The sequence below is a fragment of the Thalassophryne amazonica genome, chromosome 22, assembly GCF_902500255.1.
Source record: "Thalassophryne amazonica chromosome 22, fThaAma1.1, whole genome shotgun sequence".
In the NCBI taxonomy this organism is placed as follows: Eukaryota; Metazoa; Chordata; class Actinopteri; order Batrachoidiformes; family Batrachoididae; genus Thalassophryne; species Thalassophryne amazonica.
Genome location: NC_047124.1, coordinates 10,207,137 through 10,229,077, shown reverse-complemented (window position 1 = coordinate 10,229,077; position 21,941 = coordinate 10,207,137). Strand labels below are relative to the sequence as shown.

At 40.8% G+C, this 21,941-nt stretch overlaps 1 protein-coding gene across 1 annotated transcript; it reads left to right on the top strand.

Moving 5' to 3' along the window:
• The first annotated feature begins 1,536 nt into the window (after window positions 1-1,536).
• On the top strand, window positions 1,537-21,890 carry LOC117504454 (apoptotic protease-activating factor 1-like). The gene is given in 26 exon segments (XM_034163926.1): window positions 1,537-1,696; window positions 2,975-3,148; window positions 3,888-4,077; window positions 7,295-7,492; window positions 7,693-7,882; window positions 9,856-9,968; window positions 10,137-10,199; window positions 10,202-10,267; window positions 10,435-10,673; window positions 10,841-11,008; window positions 11,335-11,466; window positions 11,581-11,694; window positions 12,245-12,329; window positions 12,332-12,402; window positions 12,404-12,429; window positions 13,754-13,880; window positions 14,300-14,425; window positions 16,534-16,674; window positions 16,833-16,958; window positions 17,778-17,924; window positions 18,174-18,302; window positions 18,683-18,808; window positions 18,991-19,037; window positions 19,039-19,108; window positions 19,273-19,430; window positions 21,818-21,890. Coding segments are annotated over 25 exon segments (3,069 nt in total). The 5' UTR covers window positions 1,537-1,696; window positions 2,975-3,004.
• Window positions 21,891-21,941: the final 51 nt, after the last annotated feature.

Below are 21,941 nucleotides of genomic sequence, written 5' to 3'. Positions count from 1 at the left end.
AACTTTAATAATATAAAACTATGGACCTAGCTGGAGCTGAGTTACCACGGAGTACCTCTGCCGATCTACAAAAGTGAATGCAGTAACGATGAGTGGATTCTAAATGTGATCTTGACCACAGTATTTGCAATGAAAGTGGTGTGAGCGCTGCCTTGATTCATGTGCATCTTATTATCTATAACTTTTCAATTCTCGTGAAACTTTTTCAGCTTCAAAACAGTTGACGTTTTTCTGTGTTTATGCAAAAATGAGTGAACCGTTTGTTAACCTTGAAAGTAGCTCATGTGACTTCATCTAACGTGATGATGTCTGAACTAAACATTATTTTTCCACTTTAAATTCATATTATTCAATATTTTAATATTGAAGATAGAAATCCTGAATGGAACAAAAAAGTTGTGTGTGATTTGTTGATGTACTTTGATTTGCGTTTCCGTTACATGTTGCATTGGGTTTTTTGTTAGTGGAGTACTTGTTTTTATTGACTTAGTTGTTGTGTTTGGCACATTTTGAGCTGCTGTAGTTGTTACAGAGTTGCTGTTGTTTTCTTTTATCGTACAACCCAGAAGGGTTCCTAAAAGGTGCTAAAACTCAAAAGGACTATGTGTCTGAAATTTCCAATAAACCCAAGTGTAAAACAAATACAGGCAATAATGTGCTTTTATAGAGGTTTACATGAAAAAAGTGGGAATTTGTTTGCTTCTGTTTTGCAAATATAATAATAAAAAATAAATCCCAAAATAGGTATGTCTCAATTTAATTCAGGAGAGATTTAATGTACTATAAAAATGCATTTTTCTACCGCACACGATTCACAAATTATGAAGCTAAATCATTGTGACGTAGGGACACATATGGACTTGTCATTAAAAAGCACTGCCAGAATTACTGCATGCATGACTTAATGCATGTGAAAAATGCACGTCCATAAGGTGACTTGCACCCTAATGCACTTACATAGATATATGACATAGCCCTATTGCTTTTGGAAATAATTGATCTTGATGTTTTGGGGTTTTTTTTTAAGTCAGAAAAATAACCCTACTGGCCAACTGACACAAAATATTAAATTATACAACTTTATGCCTATTTTGAGGACTTACATTTTGATTTAAATTGTTAAAATGTAAAGTTCTATCAGAGTACTTTTAGTTGCACTGTCCTGCACTGTAGAATTGACGTCAGCTGTAGCTGTCACTAGGCAGTATTGCTGCCTTCTTTCTCTTCCGTAAATATAACGTCGTAACTGCACATTAAGAGTACCGACCAATTTTTCACTAGACGGAAAAACTGATACAAGTACAGAGTTAAATATTAAAAAAAAAATGCACAGTGGATTAATTTTTGATTTACGTTTATTTTCTGACCCGAGTCAACTGTGCTGGTTTTAACATTTACGAGCTATCAAGTAGTACGCGAAGGCAACATCGATTTGCCCAGTTACAAATGACTGACGTAACCAATCACGTGGCTCAAATCGAGTGCCACGATTGGTTCCGAGCACACAGCGAAATGTTTTTTTTTGTTTTGTTTTGTTGAAACGAGGAAGCGACTTATTACTTTCAAAATTGGGCGTGTAGCGTAAAAACTAAAATTAGCACTTTACTAATTTACTTTTTTAAATTTAAAAAAGTCACTATATTATACAGTAATATACATCTCAACAAAGAAAGTCGGGGTCAAGGAAAAGACATTTGTAAGTACCCGTGGTTACTTTGTTTCATTTTTAGCACGTCAGAGTGAATTGTCGACGCAAGTGCTGAAATACTGTTGATAAGTTCAAAGGTCGCCGTAAATTTTACAAACTAAATATTTCCTGATATTAGGTATGTAGTATATATTCACTTTCGGCACTGGTGAGGTTAGCAGCACTATTAACCTGGAGTTTTATTTTATTTTATTTTATGTTTAACAGTAGTTGGCCAGCTCAAGAACACCCTCCAAAAGGAGGACAGTCAGGTGTAAAAGTACATATTTGTACAGTGACACGATTTTTGTAATATTGTGTATACATGCTACCGCAACAAAGTTGAAGTCAGACAATTGAAATATGGTTGTAATGTAAACTTCCAGCATTAATTTAAGGGTTTTACTAAAGGAACTGATTGCGTAGCCGTGAAACTATTTTACTAATAATAATTATATATATAAAATACAATAAACATCTCGCCGTGGCAGCCACCTCTTTAAGTGCTTGCAAGATTTTGCGGGATTTGAAACCTCAATAGTGTGACTTGATTGCCTGCCGTGGAGTGTTGCTTTCCATCGCCAAGTCTTGGCCTTTAGCTACTAAAATACTGCAAACCTTTAAGAATTACAGTCATTTGTCTACACAGTCGGCCTTCGATTTCCATAAGTAATTGGTCATACTGTCTATAAGTATTATTGTGAATAAAAATAATCACTTTTAAACCCAGTTTTCTTGACACAGTCAGGGGATGGATGGCTTCCAAGTCAGTGAATAAACTTTGGACTTTATTTACATTGGTCGTTAAGAAATACAAACAGTGTGGTATTCTAGGGTAAATCTGGATGAGGCTGTTTTCAAAAACGTAGTGAGGGAAGCCACCAAGTCACCCATGACAACTTTGAAGGAGTTACATGGTTCTGTAGCTGTGATTGGAAAAAAAAAACTTGTGCACAGTGCAACTTTTGTTTGCTGCACCACCACTTCTACAGGTTCACATAGGAGTGGAACAGAGAAGGAGTTCCTTAAAAAGATGTGAAATTTCAGTTTGCCAGAAGGCACATAGGAGACTCGAACCTACGTGATGTTTTTTCTTGTATTCTAATTTCTCTGGTTATAATTTTAAAAAATCACACAACATTTTTATCTTTAAAAAATATAGAATATAACATAAACACGAGGAAACCCTTTCTTTTCTATGATGGGAGTCATTCAACATTTAGGGATGATTGGTTTTCTGTAGTTTCTGCTTTCTCATTACCTTTCCTTGGAAATGGAATCCGACAGGCTGCTGCGCAGTCGTTGTGTCATGCAAACATGGCACTGGAGGAAGGTGCACGGAGCAGCATCTTGCAGTTTCGCAGCAAATTGGAGCAGGACATCAAGCCCTCCTGCTTGATGGACCACATGGTTAGTGATGATGTGCTGACTGTGGATGAGGAGGACGGGGTCCTGACCAAGGTGAGTCTCTCTTTGAGGTAAAAGGAAACTAAAAGATAAATGGTTCAATAATTAGGAAGTTAATGGTCTCCATTTATGATATGTCAGTCTGGACTAGCTGTTCTAAACCTGTGGAGTGAGCACCAACCCCTAGATGTGTCGATGATTTGTGAGAAAAATTAAGCTAATTTACGTTGGCATAATTGGCGGGTGTTGGGAGGGTGATAGGTTATTTATCTGATTGTGCAAGTGGAAGATTCATATTCCAGCAAAAGTCATTAGTCCATACATTTCCTTGTTTTTGTGTGGAACTTTAAAAAAAAAAAATTGTTCCACAAGTTGAATGAAATGCACAAATGGGGTGATGCATTTCCTGTGCACACACAGAAGTCTATTTTCAGATTAACATGATGTCCTCATGATCTCATTTATATCATAATGACAAATAATTGGCTGATTGATATAAGCTTTGGATTCAAATCCGTTTCAGTTCAGTTTATCTGTATAGCACCAAAATACAACAAAGTTCTAGACTGACCTAAGACACATGGCAGTAGGGTGTGAGGTTCAGCACTCTGAGGTATAGGAGGTACCTAGCCCAGTTGGCGTACTGAGTGTTGAGATGAATCTTGAAGTGCACAGGATGTCTGTGTTGGGAGGTCATGTGATCGATTTTTCCAATTAGTCTTGAAGACCGTTTAAAACAGCAACATTAAATATGCATTGTGACCTCCACATCTTCTCACTGGTTTATGTTCAGGAAACAAGGAGGGAACAGGCGGTCGCCCTGTTGGAGCTGCTGCTGAGGAAGGATAACCGTGCCTACATTTCTTTCTACAATGCACTGATCAAGGAGATGCACCATGATTTGGCCCGTCTTCTCCAGGACAACTTACCTTGCATATCACTTCATGCCAGCAAGAACTCTGCTGATGGCTTCACATCTTATGGTAAGGATCGGCAGGTGTTGGTCTTTTGGTTGGTGGTGAAATGCGGTTTAGACAGCAGTTGTGTCAGCATGGTGTAAACAATGGTTGTTTCAAAAAGGGTATCTTAGGATGCACTTGCTTGTTCCTTTATAGAAGTTTGCTTTGGTCACACAGCAGTAGAACTTTAAACAGTCCCATCAAATCAATTACAGAATGATATCTGTACCGTGGGGAATAAGTTTCATTACATTAGAAGTCTTTCAGAAAGCGCTGTAACTAGGTTTAAGGATATGATTCCTTCTTTATGTTCTATAATGCCATATACCAACACAGTGCAGAGTAGCTACCTAAACTCTGTAAGTGAGATAGAATATCTCGTCAATAGTTTTACATCCTCATTGAAGACAACTTTGGATGCTGTAGCTCCTCTGAAAAAGAGAGCTTTAAATCAGAAGTGCCTGACTCCATGGTATAACTCACAAACTCGCTGCTTAAAGCAGATAACCCGTAAGTTGGAGAGGAAATGGCATCTCACTAATTTAGAAGATCTTCACTTAGCCTGGAAAAAGAGTCTGTTGCTCTATAAAAAAGCCCTCCGTAAAGCTAGGACATCTTACTACTCATCACTAATTGAAGAAAATAAGAACAACCCCAGGTTTCTTTTCAGCACTGTAGCCAGGCTGACAAAGAGTCAGAGCTCTATTGAGCCGGGTATTCCTTTATCTTTAACTAGTAATGACTTCATGACTTTCTTTGCTAATAAAATTTTAACTATTAGAGAAAAAATTGCTCATAACCATCCCAAAGACGTATCGTTATCTTTGACTGCTTTCAGTGATGCCGGTATTTGGTTAGACTCTTTGTCTCCGATTGTTCTGAGTTATTTTCATTAGTTACTTCCTCCAAACCATCAACATGTCTATTAGACCCCATTCCTACCAGGCTGCTCAAGGAAGCCCTACCATTAATTAATGCTTCGATCTTAAATATGATCAATCTATCTTTATTAGTTGGCTATGTACCACAGGCATTTAAGGTGGCAGTAATTAAACCATTACTTAAAAAGCCATCACTTGACCCAGCTATCTTAGGCCAATCTCCAACCTTCCTTTTCTCTCAAAAATTCTTGAAAGGGTAGTTGTAAAACAGCTAACTGATCATCTGCAGAGGAATGGTCTATTTGAAGAGTTTCAGTCAGGTTTTAGAATTCATCATAGTACAGAAACAGCATTAGTGAAGGTTACAAATGATCTTCTTATGGCCTCAGACAGTGGACTCATCTCTGTGCTTGTTCTGTTAGACCTCAGTGCTGCTTTTGATACTGTTGACCATAAAATTTTATTACAGAGATTAGAGCATGCCATAGGTATTAAAGGCACTGCGATGTGGTGGTTTGAATCATATTTATCTAATAGATTACAATTTGTTCATGTAAATGGGGAATCTTCTTCTCAGACTAAGGTTAATTATGGAGTTCCACAAGGTTCTGTGCTAGGACCAATTTTATTCACTTTATGCATGTTTCCCTTAGGAAGTATTATTAGACGGCATTGCTTAAATTTTCATTGTTACGCAGATGATACCCAGCTTTATCTATCCATGAAGCCAGAGGACACACACCAATTAGCTAAACTGCAGTTATTGTACTTGGCCCCACAAATCTTAGAAACATGGTGTCTAACAAGATCCTTACCCTGGATGGCATTACCCTGACCTCTAGTAATACTGTGAGAACTCTTGGAGTCATTTTTGATCAGGATATGTCATTCAATGCGCATATTAAACAAATATGTAGGACTGCTTTTTTGCATTTGCGCAATATCTCTAAAATTAGAAAGGTCTTGTCTCAGAGTGATGCTGAAAAACTAATTCATGCATTTATTTCCTCTAGGCTGGACTATTGTAATTCATTATTATCAGGTTGTCCTAAAAGTTCCCTGAAAAGCCTTCAGTTAATTCAAAATGCTGCAGCTAGAGTACTGACAGGGACTAGAAGGAGAGAGCATATCTCACCCATATTGGCCTCTCTTCATTGGCTTCCTGTTAATTCTAGAATAGAATTTAAAATTCTTCTTCTTACTTATAAGGTTTTGAATAATCAGGTCCCATCTTATCTTAGGGACCTCATAGTACCATATCACCCCAATAGAGCGCTTCGCTCTCAGACTGCAGGCTTACTTGTAGTTCCTAAGGTTTGTAAGAGTCGAATGGGAGGCAGAGCCTTCAGCTTTCAGGCTCCTCTCCTGTGGAACCAGCTCCCAATTCAGATCAGGGAGACAGACACCCTCTCTACTTTTAAGATTAGGCTTAAAACTTTCCTTTTTGCTAAAGCTTATAGTTAGGGCTGGATCAGGTGACCCTGAACCATCCCTTAGTTATGCTGCTATAGACTTAGACTGCTGGGGGATTCCCATGATGCACTGAGTGTTTCTTTCTCTTTTTGCTCTGTATGCACCACTCTGCATTTAATCATTAGTGATTGATCTCTGCTCCCCTCCACAGCATGTCTTTTTCCTGGTTCTCTCCCTCAGCCCCAACCAGTCCCAGCAGAAGACTGCCCCTCCCTGAGCCTGGTTCTGCTGGAGGTTTCTTCCTGTTAAGAGGGAGTTTTTCCTTCCCACTGTTGCTAAGTGCTTGCTCACAGGGGGTCGTTTTGACCGTTGGGGTTTTTCCGTAATTATTGTATGGCTTTGCCTTACAATATAAAGCGCCTTGGGGCAACTGTTTGTTGTGATTTGACGCTATATAAATAAAATTGATTTGATTTGATATCATGGACATAAAGCAACAAAAGCTAAATTCCAACAGTAATACTGTAGACCAGGGGTGGCCAAGTTCGGTCCTCAAGAGCCACATTCCTGACACTCTTAGTTGTCTCCCTGCTCCAACACACCTGAATCCAATGAAAGACTCGTTAGCAGACTTTTAATGAGCCTTTCATTGGATTCAGGTGTGTTGGAGCAGGGAGACAACTAAGAGTGTGAGGAATGTGGCTCTCGAGGACAGAACTTGGCCACCCCTGCTGTAGACTTTCAAAATACCTTTTATCAGTTCTTCATTTGATGTGACAATGCACCACATCTAACACTCACAAAGTATTTTTACAGTCTGGACACTTCTAACCAATCCTGGTTGGTCAAGAGGAAAGTATCAGCTCTAATTGTTCAACCTAAAAGCAAAACAAAGATGCACTCATCATCTGTGGATTCCAGAATTGTAACCTCCTTCTGTCTAACAGTCCAGACTGTTCTGAGTGAAGGCGGCGTGCCCCAGAGGCCCGTGGTATTCGTCAGCAGACCAGAGCTGGTAAACCGGATTAGGGAGAAACTATACCGGCTCCAGAATGAGCCCGGCTGGGTCACTGTCTTCGGTATGGCTGGGTCGGGAAAGTCGGTCATTGCTGCTGAAGCTGTCAGAGACCACGCGCTCATAGAAGGTGAATAAATCTGACACAGTGTGATGACGGTTAGCACCGTCTTATTCTAAAAACAGTCAAATCCCTTAAGGTGTGTTTAACTATGAATGTGTGCTCACTCATGAAATTGTTTCTTAAATACGCCGTATATTACCGGAGTGGTGACGCTGATGCATTTACAGTTGAAACACTAATTTCTGTGCTTTTATTTTCATGTGCAGAGTGTTTTCCTGGAGGCATCAACTGGTTGTCCATCGGCCAGCTGGATAAACCAGACCTCCTGGTGAAAATCCAGTCACTGTGTTTCCGTCTGGAGCAGAAGCTGGATCCGCAGTCCCTCTCTCGACCTCCCAGCTCTCTTGAAGAAGCCAAAGAGCGCCTGCGCTTCCTCATGCTACGCAAATACCCAAAGTCAGCAAGAGTAGCTAAACATGAACTGCTTTTATAGGTTTCAGATTATGGTATATCGCTGTCCTCTAACATCTAAGATCTGGATTTCCAGAGTAAAGGCACAGTGACAATGAGTCCAGTTTATCAACTTTATTGAGAAATGGTCCAGTACAGTTATATGATATAGGATGCATGCATGGCTGAGGGGATGTATGTATAATCACCTGCCCGGTTACAAACTACATTTTACAACATAAAACACAGGAACAACTGCTAAACAAAAAGTTATTTTGTTTTGCTTTATATGGTTCAAACCAACCACAATCAAGTCTTGTTGGTTTCAGAAGTTATTGGCACTTGTATTCTTGTACTCTTACCTGAGCATGTGTGTTTTTTTTTTTTTGTTTTTTTTTTTTGCCTCCTTGCTCTCGGCCGAGATGGTCGCATTTTTGTCTTCCTCCCTCCCTCCTTATCTTTCCTGCTTCTGTGGCGTGTTGTCTGTGAGGCTGCCAGCTTTGCTCTTCTGGAAACAGCAAAAATGCTAAAGTGGTCTCTGAACGCAATTGACACTTTTTTTTCTACAAGACACTCGGGAGCAGAGGACCCGACCTGTCCTGCCGGGACACATGTGATGGGTTACATGATGGACAGTTGGAAATGGCAGGTCATGTGCCTTTACACGCTGTCTGTGGAGGACGTCAAAGATGTGTATATTTGGCATGGTGGTGACCGGGTTCCTGCTGTGTGGAGCGGGCATAGCGCTGGTTTACCGGAAAATTAAGAAAGTGGACGCGGCAATAATTGGCCCGTCCAGGCTGCCCCACATGATTGATTCGATTGGAAGGGTAGTGTCAGCTCAGTTGGCGGGCGTTAACCACGCTTTGGATACCATCTCCGGAAGAATGGCTGCGCTGGAAAACCGCATTGATCATCAGTAATGACCACATCTCCTCTCCTAATTCAGATGTATTGAAAGCCACTCTGTCTCAGACTGTGGAATATTTCAGGCGTCTGCTAATCTGGATTTTCATTCGGCTTCCCAAAACACAGCTGCACTTCAAGGCCGCTGTGATTAAAAACCTCCTGGAGAAGAACAACGCTCATGCCTCACTCCCCTGGTCTCCCCCGCCCTCAGCTTCTCCAGCTCTGACGTTGACTGTGACAGTAGACTGTTCAGGGCTGGGCCCCTCCTCCCTCCAGAATGGACGAACAAGGCCGTTGATGGCGCCTAAAGGCGGCTTCCGGGTGTTCTGTCTGATAACTGGACTCTTACAAATCTCGGTCGTCGTCTCTCGTCCTGTTGTGTGTGATCATTGTTCATTGTGCTGATGGGTTTTTTTTCCTGCATTGCTGCTGCATGATTGAATGCAGCAGCAATGAAGGTTTTTCTTTCCTGAGTTTTACCTTGTGTGTGCTTTTTATATGTGTTCATGTACCGGGCCGGCTTATGTGTGTTGTGTGTTTGTCTGTCGTCATGAGGCCGGTCATGGTTTGCTCAGCCCTGCTGTTGACCTAAGGCAGGATATACATCTAGAGCTGGTCCCCGGGCGCCTAAAGGCGACTTCTGCTCCTAACTGGCAATTAGGATGGGTTAAATGCAGTAAACACATTTCATTGTGCAGGGAAACATGTTCCTTTGTGCATATGACAATATAATTCTTTTGAATCCTTTGAATCCTTGAAACATCTTCGGTTCATTTGGGTTCAGCCATGAAAAAGGCATGACTTGTGGTACTGGACATAGCAAATTACATTTTTGCCTGTACAGTGGTGACAAGAACTGGTTTACCCTGATCGTTTCTGATTGCCCCACGCCATTACATTTATTAGCCAGTTAGCCCGTGACTGTGTTTGCATTCTCAATCAATAATGTACCAATTCATTCAGTTTTGGTCCTGAGTGAAAGATCACTCCTAAAATGTCTCAAAATGGAGCCTAGGTTGTAAAATCCTGGAGGTCCCCTTTAATGGGTATTTTTGTGTTCTGGCCTTCAGGTCTTTGCTCATCCTCGATGACATCTGGGACAATACAGTGTTGAAAGCATTTGATATTCATTGCCGGATACTTCTGACTACCAGAAACAGAAGCCTGACTGATTCCGTTAGCGGTATGTATAAAAGTGTTGGCGATTGAAGCAGTATTTTAACCCATTCATTTAAGAGATTTAATTGTGAATATGTTTTGTAATTATATTGGTGATTTGGGGTTTATAGGTTTAAGTAAACTGAACAATGTGTGGACTGTATTGTTTGTGTGATTTTTCTTCTTTTCCTAGGCGTTAAACATGAAGTGGAAGTGGAAAGTGGTCTGGATGAAAACAAATCCCTGGAGATCCTGGCTTGTATACTGACACCAAACCACAAGGGCTGCCTGAGGAGGCTCGTAGTATCGTGAGAGAATGTAAAGGTCTGTACGTGACACACACACATCCAGTCCAAAGTCTAACCCACACAGGTGGCATCATTTTGTAGACTTGATCACACATCTCCTGTTTGAACGCAGGGTTCTGTACAGATACCATTATTTGGTGTGATCATATACTGTTGTTGCTCGTGTGTACTCCCCCCTATCAGGCTCCCCTCTGGTTGTGTCCCTGATTGGTGCTCTACTGAAAGAGAAACCCGGACCGCTGGCAGTATTACCTGCGGCAGTTGCAGAAAAGCAGTTCAAGCGTATAAGGAAGTCTTCTTCCTACGACTACGATGCCCTGGACCAGGCCATGGCTGCAAGCATTGAAGTCTTACCTGCTGAATATCGAGATTTCTACAGGGACCTCACAGTGTTGGAGAAGGATGTCAAAGTACCTGCTCAGGTTGATGAACGACTCCTCACAATCTATCAGTTTATTTGCAGAGTTAAACCGTTAATAAGATAATCAGATAATCAAACCGTTTACAAGGAGTTGGCAATATGGTATGAAGTTCTTTATCATAAAAACCAGCCATTCTGTCCCGTGACCAGGTATAAACTGTCTTTTAGGTGCTGTCCATTCTGTGGGATCTGGAGCTGGAGGAGGTGGAGGACATTCTTAACGAGTTTGTCAACAAGTCTCTGCTGTTTGTTGAGTATCACCACAGACAATACCTCTACTACCTCCATGATCTCCAGCTGGACTTCTTGGTTGAACAGAACCGTAGTCAGCTGGAGGTAAGTGTAGATGCCATCTTCTCAACGACCATCTTAAACTGTTGCTTTGCATATTTTTGATATTGGGATTATATCGTCAAAACAAACAGATCTTGTCCACACTGGCGGGGAAGCCAAGGGCGATTTTTGGCGTGTTTGTTTGCTAATGGGTTTAACTTGTTTTTACTTTTCTTCACTGTTTGCAGACTTCGTCAGTCTGCTTTACATGTTGTTTTTCAGTCTGAGTAAATCCCTGGGCCTCTAATTAAGTGATAAAACTTTCCATTTAAAACAAAAAATGACCCAAAAAGTCAGAATAAGCATTGTTTTTGGTGTGTGTGTCTCAGAAACTTCATGCTAAAATGGTGCATCAGTACCAAAGGTACTACAAAGAGGGTCCTCCCACATCAGGAGATGAAGAATGTCTCTACTGGATCAGATCTTTGACCTACCACATGGCCAGAGCTAACCTCTCCCATGTATCACACTGTACAGACGTGCACATCATTATGTACTGGTCGCAACATAGATGTAACAACATGGTGCATTTTCTAGTAAATTCTGTCCTTTTTCCTCACACGCTCCCTGAGTAGGAGCTCTACGCTCTGTTGTTCTCTTTGGATTGGGTCAGCATCAAAGTCCAGCTCATGGGTCCAGCTCACCTCATCAATGACTATGTGGAGTACGGACCCATTCTCGACAAAGAGGTGAGCAACAGCCAGATGGTTTTTACCATGTATCATTTAATAAAATAAATAAATGGGTGATGGCACAAATGCCTTTTGGTATTTCTGATATGTGCTGCTGTAATAGTAACGTGTCAAATGTGTCAAAAACCTGCTTTTTGTTTTGTTTTTGTTTTTTGGGGGGTTTTTTTTAGGCCAATAACCGTGCCTGCTTTCTGTGCTTCCATTTAATGTTATTTATTTTGCCCCAAATCACAAAGCGCTCTTGACGTTCTCAGGCTTTACGTCGTCGACATCTTGTTTAGAAAGACCGTCTCTGTTTTTGTTGTCCTGTTTCAGATTTGTTAAATGGGACATGGTTAATGATCAGGAAATGGGGAATTGCTTGATTTAACTGGAGCACAGATGATGTATAACTCTCACACCTGTGAACTCAACAAATAACCAGATTACACAATGTTTGCACAGAAACAAGATTACATCAGAAAAAGAATGGCATTTCACAGATGATGACTGATACCTTCTACAATAATCTGAAGGTTTGGTGTTTGTTTCTCTGCCCCCCACCCAGAACAGTGAAGTACGCAGTCAGTTCCAGGAGTTTTTGTCTCTGAACGGCCACCAGCTGGAGCTGCGTCCATTCCCTGACGTGGTGCAGCTGCTCTGTCTGAGCCGCACACCTCCGAGGTCCACACACAGGCTCTGCTGCAGGCGCGGCAGCGGGCCAGTGCAGGGAAAACTCTACTTTGACCTGGTGTAAGCAAGCTAACACCTTATTAGTGTTCTGCTGTGTGTAGATTTGCAGTACTACAATTGGTGTGCAAAGTTGTTGATGATGAATGTGGCTTTTAGGTAGGTGAAATACAGTGGTGGCTCCAGTGGGTCTTTCTTGGTGGGGCTAAGTAGGAACTTATTGTTTTATGCAATCAATATCTCTAGAAATATGCATAGAAATGATGGAACAAAGTGCATACTGTAGCAGTAAGGTCTGGTTGGCATGAAGCAGAGGCTGATGCAAATGTAAAATTTACATCTAGTACATGCATTGCATGTTAATTTATAAATTTAACAATAGCAAGTGTTACAAAAAATTACAGGACAAAAATGTCAAAATGGGCAGATACGGAGGGAGAATAATAGAAAAGCTATAACGCAATGCTAAAGCACCCCTGGGCTGTATGAGCATAAAAATAGGAAACAGAATGTGACCTTTTGACCTCTTAAAATAGGTCAAGGTTGGCCATCTCTGAACTTGTCCCAAGGTCCGTGTCCTAAGATATGGTCCCTGTGAATTTGAAGACCCTGGCAGTAATTGGACTGGAGTTATGCTGAGCACAGATGGACACAAAGTCTTTGGAATACCCGATAGCCATATTTTGGGCCTCTGGTAAAAACACATCTAACGGCAAATTATATAATCGGAGGCTGCTCTCCTGCAGGAATGGGTATTCTTCTTCAGTTTTTTCTGAATATTGGACTGTCCCCTCCTAATTCTAAGTTTCACCGTTTCTGGTTCTGAACAGGAATTGTATAAATTATCCATTTTATGTCATGCCAGCGTACCAAAGCAAACTGAATATTCGGGGAGGGAGATATGTTGCGTTAAGTGCATGCAAAGGACTTGTTCAGACAATTGCAGTGCAGACTGCATAAAACGGTATCTGGATGTGTGTAGAGGACCAAATCACTTAGAGAGTGAGGGTGAGGAAACCAGATTTTGCTTTTTATAATATAATCTTGTGTGCAGTTGGGGGGGTGTAGTCAGTCCCTTTAAGCCCCACCCTACAGCCACCTATGCTGAGATAATACCTGTTCAGTCAGGTGAAGTCTTATTCATGGATAAAATGTGTACATCTATAAAACTTCATGCCACTCGGTAAAATTCAACTTTGTCAGTTGTATTTACTGTGTGAAACCTCCTCCGAGCTTCATTACAACTGAAACGTTTTTTAAGTGAAAATTTGATAATTGGTCTTCATGTTTTAGCCATTCATAAACTCTTGCTCCCCTAACACTGATACGAAAGTGTTAATGAAACACTGTGTGTTATAGACAGGGCTGTTTTTAATAATCTGTCCAGGAATAAGAGCGGCGCAGAGAGTCTGTCCCGCCTGGTGATTCAGCCCCATCAGGGTTCCGTCTACTCTGCCTGCTTCTCCCACGACGGAGCAAGGATCGCATCCTGTGGAGCCAGCAAGATGCTGAAGGTAACGAAGCAGACGTGCTCCTTTAAATGTATGTGTGAAACTTATAAGACCAAATTGTTTCTATGGAGACCAAAATGTGAGAAATTTGGAAGAGGACTGCACTTTTACAGCCAAGTCTATTGAATAAAATGATGAAAAATGCATTATTGATGTTGCATGCCTGAAGCTTGAATGTATGAGCCTTGTGTTCCAGGAGGTTTTTGTTTTTTTGTTTTTTTTGTCCTCTCCCACCCCCTTGCTGTTGATTCTTGCAGTGAAGCCAGGGGAAGAAAATACGATAAACAAAAAAAAATCATAGACATGTTGGGGCAAAGTGTCCCCCCCCCCCCCCCCCAAAAAAAAGGTGGCCAACAACTAGTAGAGAATTTTTAAATAAAAACGTTGTATAATGTGTTCTGTTTTCATATTTGTGTGCTCAGGTGTTTAAAAGCACTTCAGGTGAAAAGCTGACTGAGATCCAGGCTCACGAGGATGAGGTTCTCTGCTGCGCCTTCTCCCCCGATGATCGTCTCCTGGCAACCTGCTCCAGTGACAGGAAAGTCAAGGTAAACCATAACTGTGCAGCATTGGTTGCAAATTTGTTAATGTGGCTATTGTTGGCTAAAATAAAGTAAGTCCCGTCGGCTGCTCCCTTGTTTGCACGCGGGGTTGTCACAGCAAATCCAAAGGTGGATCTGCATGTTGAATTGGCACAAGTTTTACACCGGATGCCCTTCTTGACTCAACTCCACATTACATGGAGAAATGTGGCAGGGGTGGGGTTTGAACTGGGAACTTCCGCACTGAAACAAAGTGCACTAACCACTTTCCTCAAATTTTATCGGGGTGTTTCAAGCAACTCTGGGGCTGCAGGCAAAAGGGACCCTCATCCAGACATCACATCATATCATCACCCTCACCCCAGACAGCTAGTAAATCATTCTAGTCTTCAACCAAATCTTTAATTTTCAAAGAATTAAAGTGCAAACTCTGCCCATGTATCAATAATACTTGCGTAGTAGTAATAATAATAATAATACTCATACTTGCCACATGTTGAGCACAAAAACTTGCAGTGAAAATCAGAATGAAACTAGAAGCACTCAGAGAGTGCAAACCTCCGCCAAGGCCATGGGGTCACTGACGCCATACCATCTACACCCCGTGGAATCATTGAAGCTAAAAAAAAGTCTAACAATGATGTTTGCTCAGTAGTAAAAAAAAAGTTTCATCTGCTGTGACTGGATAGCATGTATCCTTAGCGCTTGGCATCACAGTTTATTGCAACTTGCACCTTTCCCAGAAGCTACTGTCATCTGCACTGATATTGATATTGCATGTGCTTATAGACAAAAACAAATGAGACAAAATTCAATTTATTATTCAACTAAACTGCAAATATATGAATTTTTTTTAACATTTATGAAACACTTCTCTAAACAAGGCCATAGGGTCACTGACCCTAAAGAGATTCCCTCCTTGGCACAGTGATCTATTCAACAATTCAGTGTTACAACCAAAACTATGATACATACACTTTTCTTTCCTTTATATTTGACACCCTTGACCATGAAAACATACCACTAGAACTTGGAATCACTTTTATGTCTTTATTAGTTCAAACGTTATTGTATAAAAACGATTTTTCGGTAATGGCAGTTTTCTTCTGGATCTAGCTCTATAACATTTGAAGCTACATCAAATCTGATGACACCTTACTGAATCAGTACAGATTCAGCTACAATTTGGTGTTAGTTGTTCATCTCTAGCTTCATTTGTCACCTCACACTGACACATTTTCTATTTTCCCTATATTTTTGCATATTCTGGATCACCAGATCCGGAATCCGGATCCAATCATCACCAAACTTTGTTGTTTGATAGAACATTTGACTATGTTACACCCTAATTTTTTCAAGCCTTTCTGCCTTGTTTTTGTGGAGTTAGAAACTAGAATGTCAAAATTCCCCCATCCCGCAATGATGAAGAATCCTTTAAAAAAATTCCTGGATCCGGATCACCACTAAAATTTAATCACTTGTTGCTCTTGTCATTTCCAACCACTCCACAAAATTTAATCAAAATCCGTTCAAAACCTTTTGAGTTATCCTGCTGACAGACAGACAAACAAACAAATGCGACCGAAAACATAACCTCCTTGGCGGAGGTAATAAGAAAATGATTAAAACATCTTCCATACCACATTTGAAATTTTTGGCTTCCTTTTCAGACTTGTGGTCATCATGGCAACTTGAGTCATCAGGATAAAAAAAAAATAGGAATGCATAATTGTATTGGCATGATGCTACAATTGATAAAGGCTTAAATAGGTCAATCTGCAGCTGTAGATTTGAAGACTGGTGATGAGCCTTTCTGTAAGTCGACACCTGCTATAAGCTGCAACACGTGATGGTCAAACTGCAGTGTGATTTGCTGAGATGCACAAAGGGGAAATGCATTATTGGAAATGTGGTATATTTGGATTTTTTATCATGTCGACAGCTGTCAGTGCTAGTGTCAATGCGCCACAGAGAAACCGAACAGGTAGCCTGACTGGGAATCGAACCCCTGGCTTGCATATTGGCCAGCCCAACTCTTACTCCATTGAGCTGACCTTTTAGAGGTGTTCACTTAGTCCTTTCACTGGCTAAATGTCCATTTGTTTCACCTTCAGGTGTGGAATGTTGAGCGAGCGATGCTGCTCAGGATCTTTCAGGAGGAACATGAAGAACAGATCAACCACTGTCAGTTTACAAACACAATGCGGCGCCTCCTGTTGGCAACCTGCTCAAATGACAAGCTGATGAATGCCAAGGTTTGTTTGTGTTTTGACTCATTTGTATTTATTAATGGCTTTATCTTCATCTTTTTGTTCTTTACTGCTGTTTAATATGTGACGAAAATCAACCGCTAATGATTGTACACGCTTAGTCTTCATTCTCCTGTGTTGTTTGTTTTTTGTTGTATTTGTAGCTGTGGAACCTGAACAAGCCGACCTCCCAGAACACAATGTTTGGTCACTTTGAGCCGGTCAACCACTGCTGTTTCTCCCCTGACGATGTCTATGTATCCACTTCCTCCAGCGACGGTACTATTAAGGTGACTGGCATTAAATTAAATTTTTGGACCAAAAAAAAATTCTACATAAATTAATTTTCTGGCTAACTCGCAGCGGCCCAAAGCAGTTCCTGGTAGGCTACTGCCCTGCATGTTTTATGTCTACCTGCGCTACTCCACCTGATCATTTAACTCTGGTGTTTCCCACCTCCTCATTGGCTGAGTGCACCTGTCAGTTAATTAGCAGTGGGTGGAGGTGAATCACGTAAGGCAGCATGTACTTATTTACTGTTGTGAACCCGAAAATGTGTTTGTTACTCAAGATTCCGGGACAGTTCCAAACAAAAAAAGACATAAATTCCCAAAAACCAAGTGTTTTAGAATGCACAGCAGTCACCTTTTATTTCTCCTCCTGATTTGTTTGAAAAAATTTACAGCTCTCTACAAAAGCTACAAAATGTACCAGTTGACAACTTTAAAGCTTTGCAATTACTGTTTAATTTTTGCTTGAAATTGATGAACTGATGGTAAAAGCTTCCCCTCCCCAGGAAGAGTGATTTTTGTTTGGGGAACTTCTGTTTATTTGTGGCCACTTTTCACTCTAATGGTGAACTGGCTTCCTGACATTGATTAATTTGAATCTTTTTTTTTTTTTTTGTAGCAGTTTCAGCCTCGGTAATCATCTCTCATTCCCTGCAGCGGAGATCAACTAGATGTTGTTTTGCATCCAAAACCAGCACTTTCTTCAAGCAGCTCCCCCCACCCCCCCTCCACACTCTTCACATTAAGTTAGGGCTGCTTTCATAAGTTTGTTTTCCCTGATGTCCCTCATCATCTTTGTTTGTGTCTGTACATGTCCAGCTATTTCAGGTGTCCTCTGCCAACGAGTGGAAGACGATTCAAGTGAAAAACATGTTTCCAGACAGCGACGAGGACGTCCTTGTTAAATGCACTACCTGGTCCACCGACGGCAAAAGAATCATGTGTGCTGCCAGGAACACTGTCTTTGTGAGCATTTACTGTGGTCCTACTACTGCATGTTCGGGTTTTAAGATGTGTGATATCATTTCTTAGTATCCTGAATAACAGTAGACTCCTCAGCTCCTTGGAGATAAAAATACAACATGGTTTCATTTCTGCCTTTGTTGTTAGTTTTCATTGAAAGAGACTAAAAAATAATCTTTTTTTTTTTTTTTTTTTTTAATAAAAATGCTATTGTACAATGTTTCAAAAAATTCCATGTCGTTTTGCTCTTAGGTGTTTGACGTGGAGACATCGGACATGTTATTAGAGCTCAAGAGCAATCGTATTAGCATAGTGCAATACTGTCACGCTTGTCCTACCAGCAGTTTGCTGGCTATCGCTTTCTCAAACTACACTGTCGAGGTACAACACACACACACACACACACACTATATACCTTGATGCATTGAAAATAGATCATTTTATTCATGATGGTCTTTGTTACTTCTTTCTCTCCTTTTGCTTATATACAAACTGTGGCTGAATTCTGCCTGAACTTGATATTCACCGGTGTCTTGTCAGCTTTCTATCCCTTCCAGAGCACATATTCATGCATTCACCTGTGTTCTGTGACTGCATGCATAAGTCACCAAAAGGTGTCCAATGCAAGAATAATAATAAACAGAAAAGTTATTCCACTGATGTATCGTTTGTACAAAACTCTCATGAAGCAACAGTGTAGCAATTGTGCATTTTCTTTTTGAAAACCATAGGCTTAGAGCCTGTGCATGTGTGTCTTTCAGCTCTGGGATCTAGAGGCCAATAAGAAGAAGACTGAGTGCAGTGGTCACCTGAGTTGGGTCCATCGTGTCCAGTTTTCTCCTGATGGCTCACAGCTGCTTTCCTGCTCTGATGACCACACAGTCAGGGTAAGACATTAAATTTGAATTCTGCTCCATTTATTGCGTATCTACAACCACTGTTCATCAGCTGAATAAGGAGCATCAGTTATACGATGAAAACGAAGCTTGTAAAACCAGTGCTTTGTCACTTGAAGGTTAAAACAAGAGTAACGGGTCTCTGTACTGTAATTTGAACTGTTTTTCTGCAGTTATGGGAGACGAAGAAGGTGCACATCTCCTCAGCCGTCTGCCTGAAAAGACTCTGACGTTCTCTTTAACAATGAAGAAATCATCGTGTCGGCTGCAGACAACTGCAACAGGTTGCAGGTGAAATGGGAACTAGTGCAAGGGATTGATTGATTGAATAAATGAGAGGCAGGTTTGCTGAATAAACGATGGCAAAACTGGAATGTGTCTGTATTCAAATGTGTAATTGTGAGAGCTTTCAGTGCACACAGGTGGTCTCAAACCTTACTCGCACTGTGTGACAGGTTCGTGATGGTAGAACAGGATCGGTGCTGCTCCAGTCTGAGGAGAAGAAGTCCAGGATCCGTTGTACCTGTATGTGCAGAAAGCCTCCTGCTGTAGCCTTTGGTCAAGAAGACGGGACAGTACAGGTAGGCCTCCCGCTGCCTGCCTACAACCCCTGGCAAAAATTATGGAATCACCGGCCTCGGAGGATGTTCATTCAGTTGTTTAATTTTGTAGAAAAAAAGCAGATCACAGACATGACACAAAACTAAAGTCATGTCTGTGATCTGCTTATACCACAGAGTCAGGCAGAAGTGCCTGACTCCGTGGTATAACTCACAAACTCGTAGCTTAAAGCAGATAACCCGTAAGTTGGAGAGGAAATGGCGTCTCACTAATTTAGAAGATCTTCACTTAGCCTGGAAAAAGAGTCTGTTGCTCTATAAAAAAGCCCTCCGTAAAGCTAGGACATCTTTCTACTCATCACTAATTGAAGAAAATAAGAACAACCCCAGGTTTCTTTTCAGCACTGTAGCCAGGCTGACAGAGTCAGAGCTCTATTGAGCTGAGTATTCCATTAACTTTAACTAGTAATGACTTCATGACTTTCTTTGCTAACAAAATTTTAACTATTAGAGAAAAAATTACTCATAACCATCCCAAAGACGTATCGTTATCTTTGGCTGCATTCAGTGATGCCGGTATTTGGTTAGACTCTTTCTCTCCGATTGTCCTGTCTGAGTTATTTTCATTAGTTACTTCATCCAAACCATCAACATGTTTAGACCCCATTCCTACCAGGCTGCTCAAGGAAGCCCTACCATTATTTAATACTTTGATCTTAAATATGATCAATCTATCTTTGTTAGTTGGCTATGTACCACAGGCTTTTAAGGTGGCAGTAATTAAACCATTACTTAAAAAGCCATCACTTGACCCAGCTATCTTAGCTAATTATAGGCCAATCTCCAACCTTCCTTTTCTCTCAAAAATTCTTGAAAGGGTAGTTGTAAAACAGCTAACTGATCATCTGCAGAGGAATGGTCTATTTGAAGAGTTTCAGTCAGGTTTTAGAATTCATCATAGTACAGAAACAGCATTAGTGAAGGTTGCAAATGATCTTCTTATGGCCTCGGACAGTGGACTCATCTCTGTGCTTGTTCTGTTAGACCTCAGTGCTGCTTTTGATACTGTTGACCATAAAATTTTATTACAGAGATTAGAGCATGCCATAGGTATTAAAGGCACTGCGCTGCGGTGGTTTGAATCATATTTGTCTAATAGATTACAATTTGTTCATGTAAATGGGGAATCGTCTTCACAGACTGAAGTTAATTATGGAGTTCCACAAGGTTCTGTGCTAGGACCAATTTTATTCACTTTATACATGCTTCCCTTAGGCAGTATTATTAGATGCTATTGCTTACATTTTCATTGTTACGCAGATGATACCCAGCTTTATCTATCCATGAAGCCAGAAGACACACACCAATTAGCTAAACTGCAGGATTGTCTTACAGACATAAAGACATGGATGACCTCTAATTTCCTGCTTTTAAACTCAGATAAAACTGAAGTTATTGTACTTGGCCCCACAAATCTTAGAAACATGGTGTCTAACCAGATCCTTACTCTGGATGGCATTACCCTGACCTCTAGTAATACTGTGAGAAATCTTGGAGTCATTTTTGATCAGGATATGTCATTCAAAGCGCATATTAAACAAATATGTAGGACTGCTTTTTTGCATTTACGCAATATCTCTAAAATTAGAAAGGTCTTGTCTCAGAGTGATGCTGAAAAACTAATTCATGCATTTATTTCCTCTAGGCTGGACTATTGTAATTCATTATTATCAGGTTGTCCTAAAAGTTCCCTAAAAAGCCTTCAGTTAATTCAAAATGCTGCAGCTAGAGTACTAACGGGGACTAGAAGGAGAGAGCATATCTCACCCATATTGGCCTCTCTTCATTGGCTTCCTGTTAATTCTAGAATAGAATTTAAAATTCTTCTTCTTACTTATAAGCTTTTGAATAATCAGGTCCCATCTTATCTTAGGGACCTCATAGTACCATATCACCCAATAGAGCGCTTCGCTCTCAGACTGCAGGCTTACTTGTAGTTCCTAGGGTTTGTAAGAGTAGAATGGGAGGCAGAGCCTTCAGCTTTCAGGCTCCTTTCCTGTGGAACCAGCTCCCAATTCAGATCAGGGAGACAGACACCCTCTCTACTTTTAAGATTAGGCTTAAAACTTTCCTTTTTGCTAAAGCTTATAGTTAGGGCTGGATCAGGTGATCCTGAACCATCCCTTAGTTATGCTGCTATAGACGTAGACTGCTGGGGGGTTCCCATGATGCACTGTTTCTTTCTCTTTTTGCTCTGTATGCACCACTCTGCATTTAATCATTAGTGATCGATCTCTGCTCCCCTCCACAGCCCCCAAATGGTTTAAAAATAATTCCCACTCAAAGTCAAAGCTTGGATTCTGTTGACACTTTTCGAATTTCACAAAAAAGGTTCCTCCACCTACATCTACTCTCCCATTTTGACCAAATTTGCACACAGTGTTCCATCATCAAAGTTGTGCTCACGGTTAAAATCTGAGTCAGATTCTCAATTTGGCAGAAAGAGCCAGTGAGACTGACACTGTTATCATTCACTTTATGCATTCTGCATCACCTTACTAATA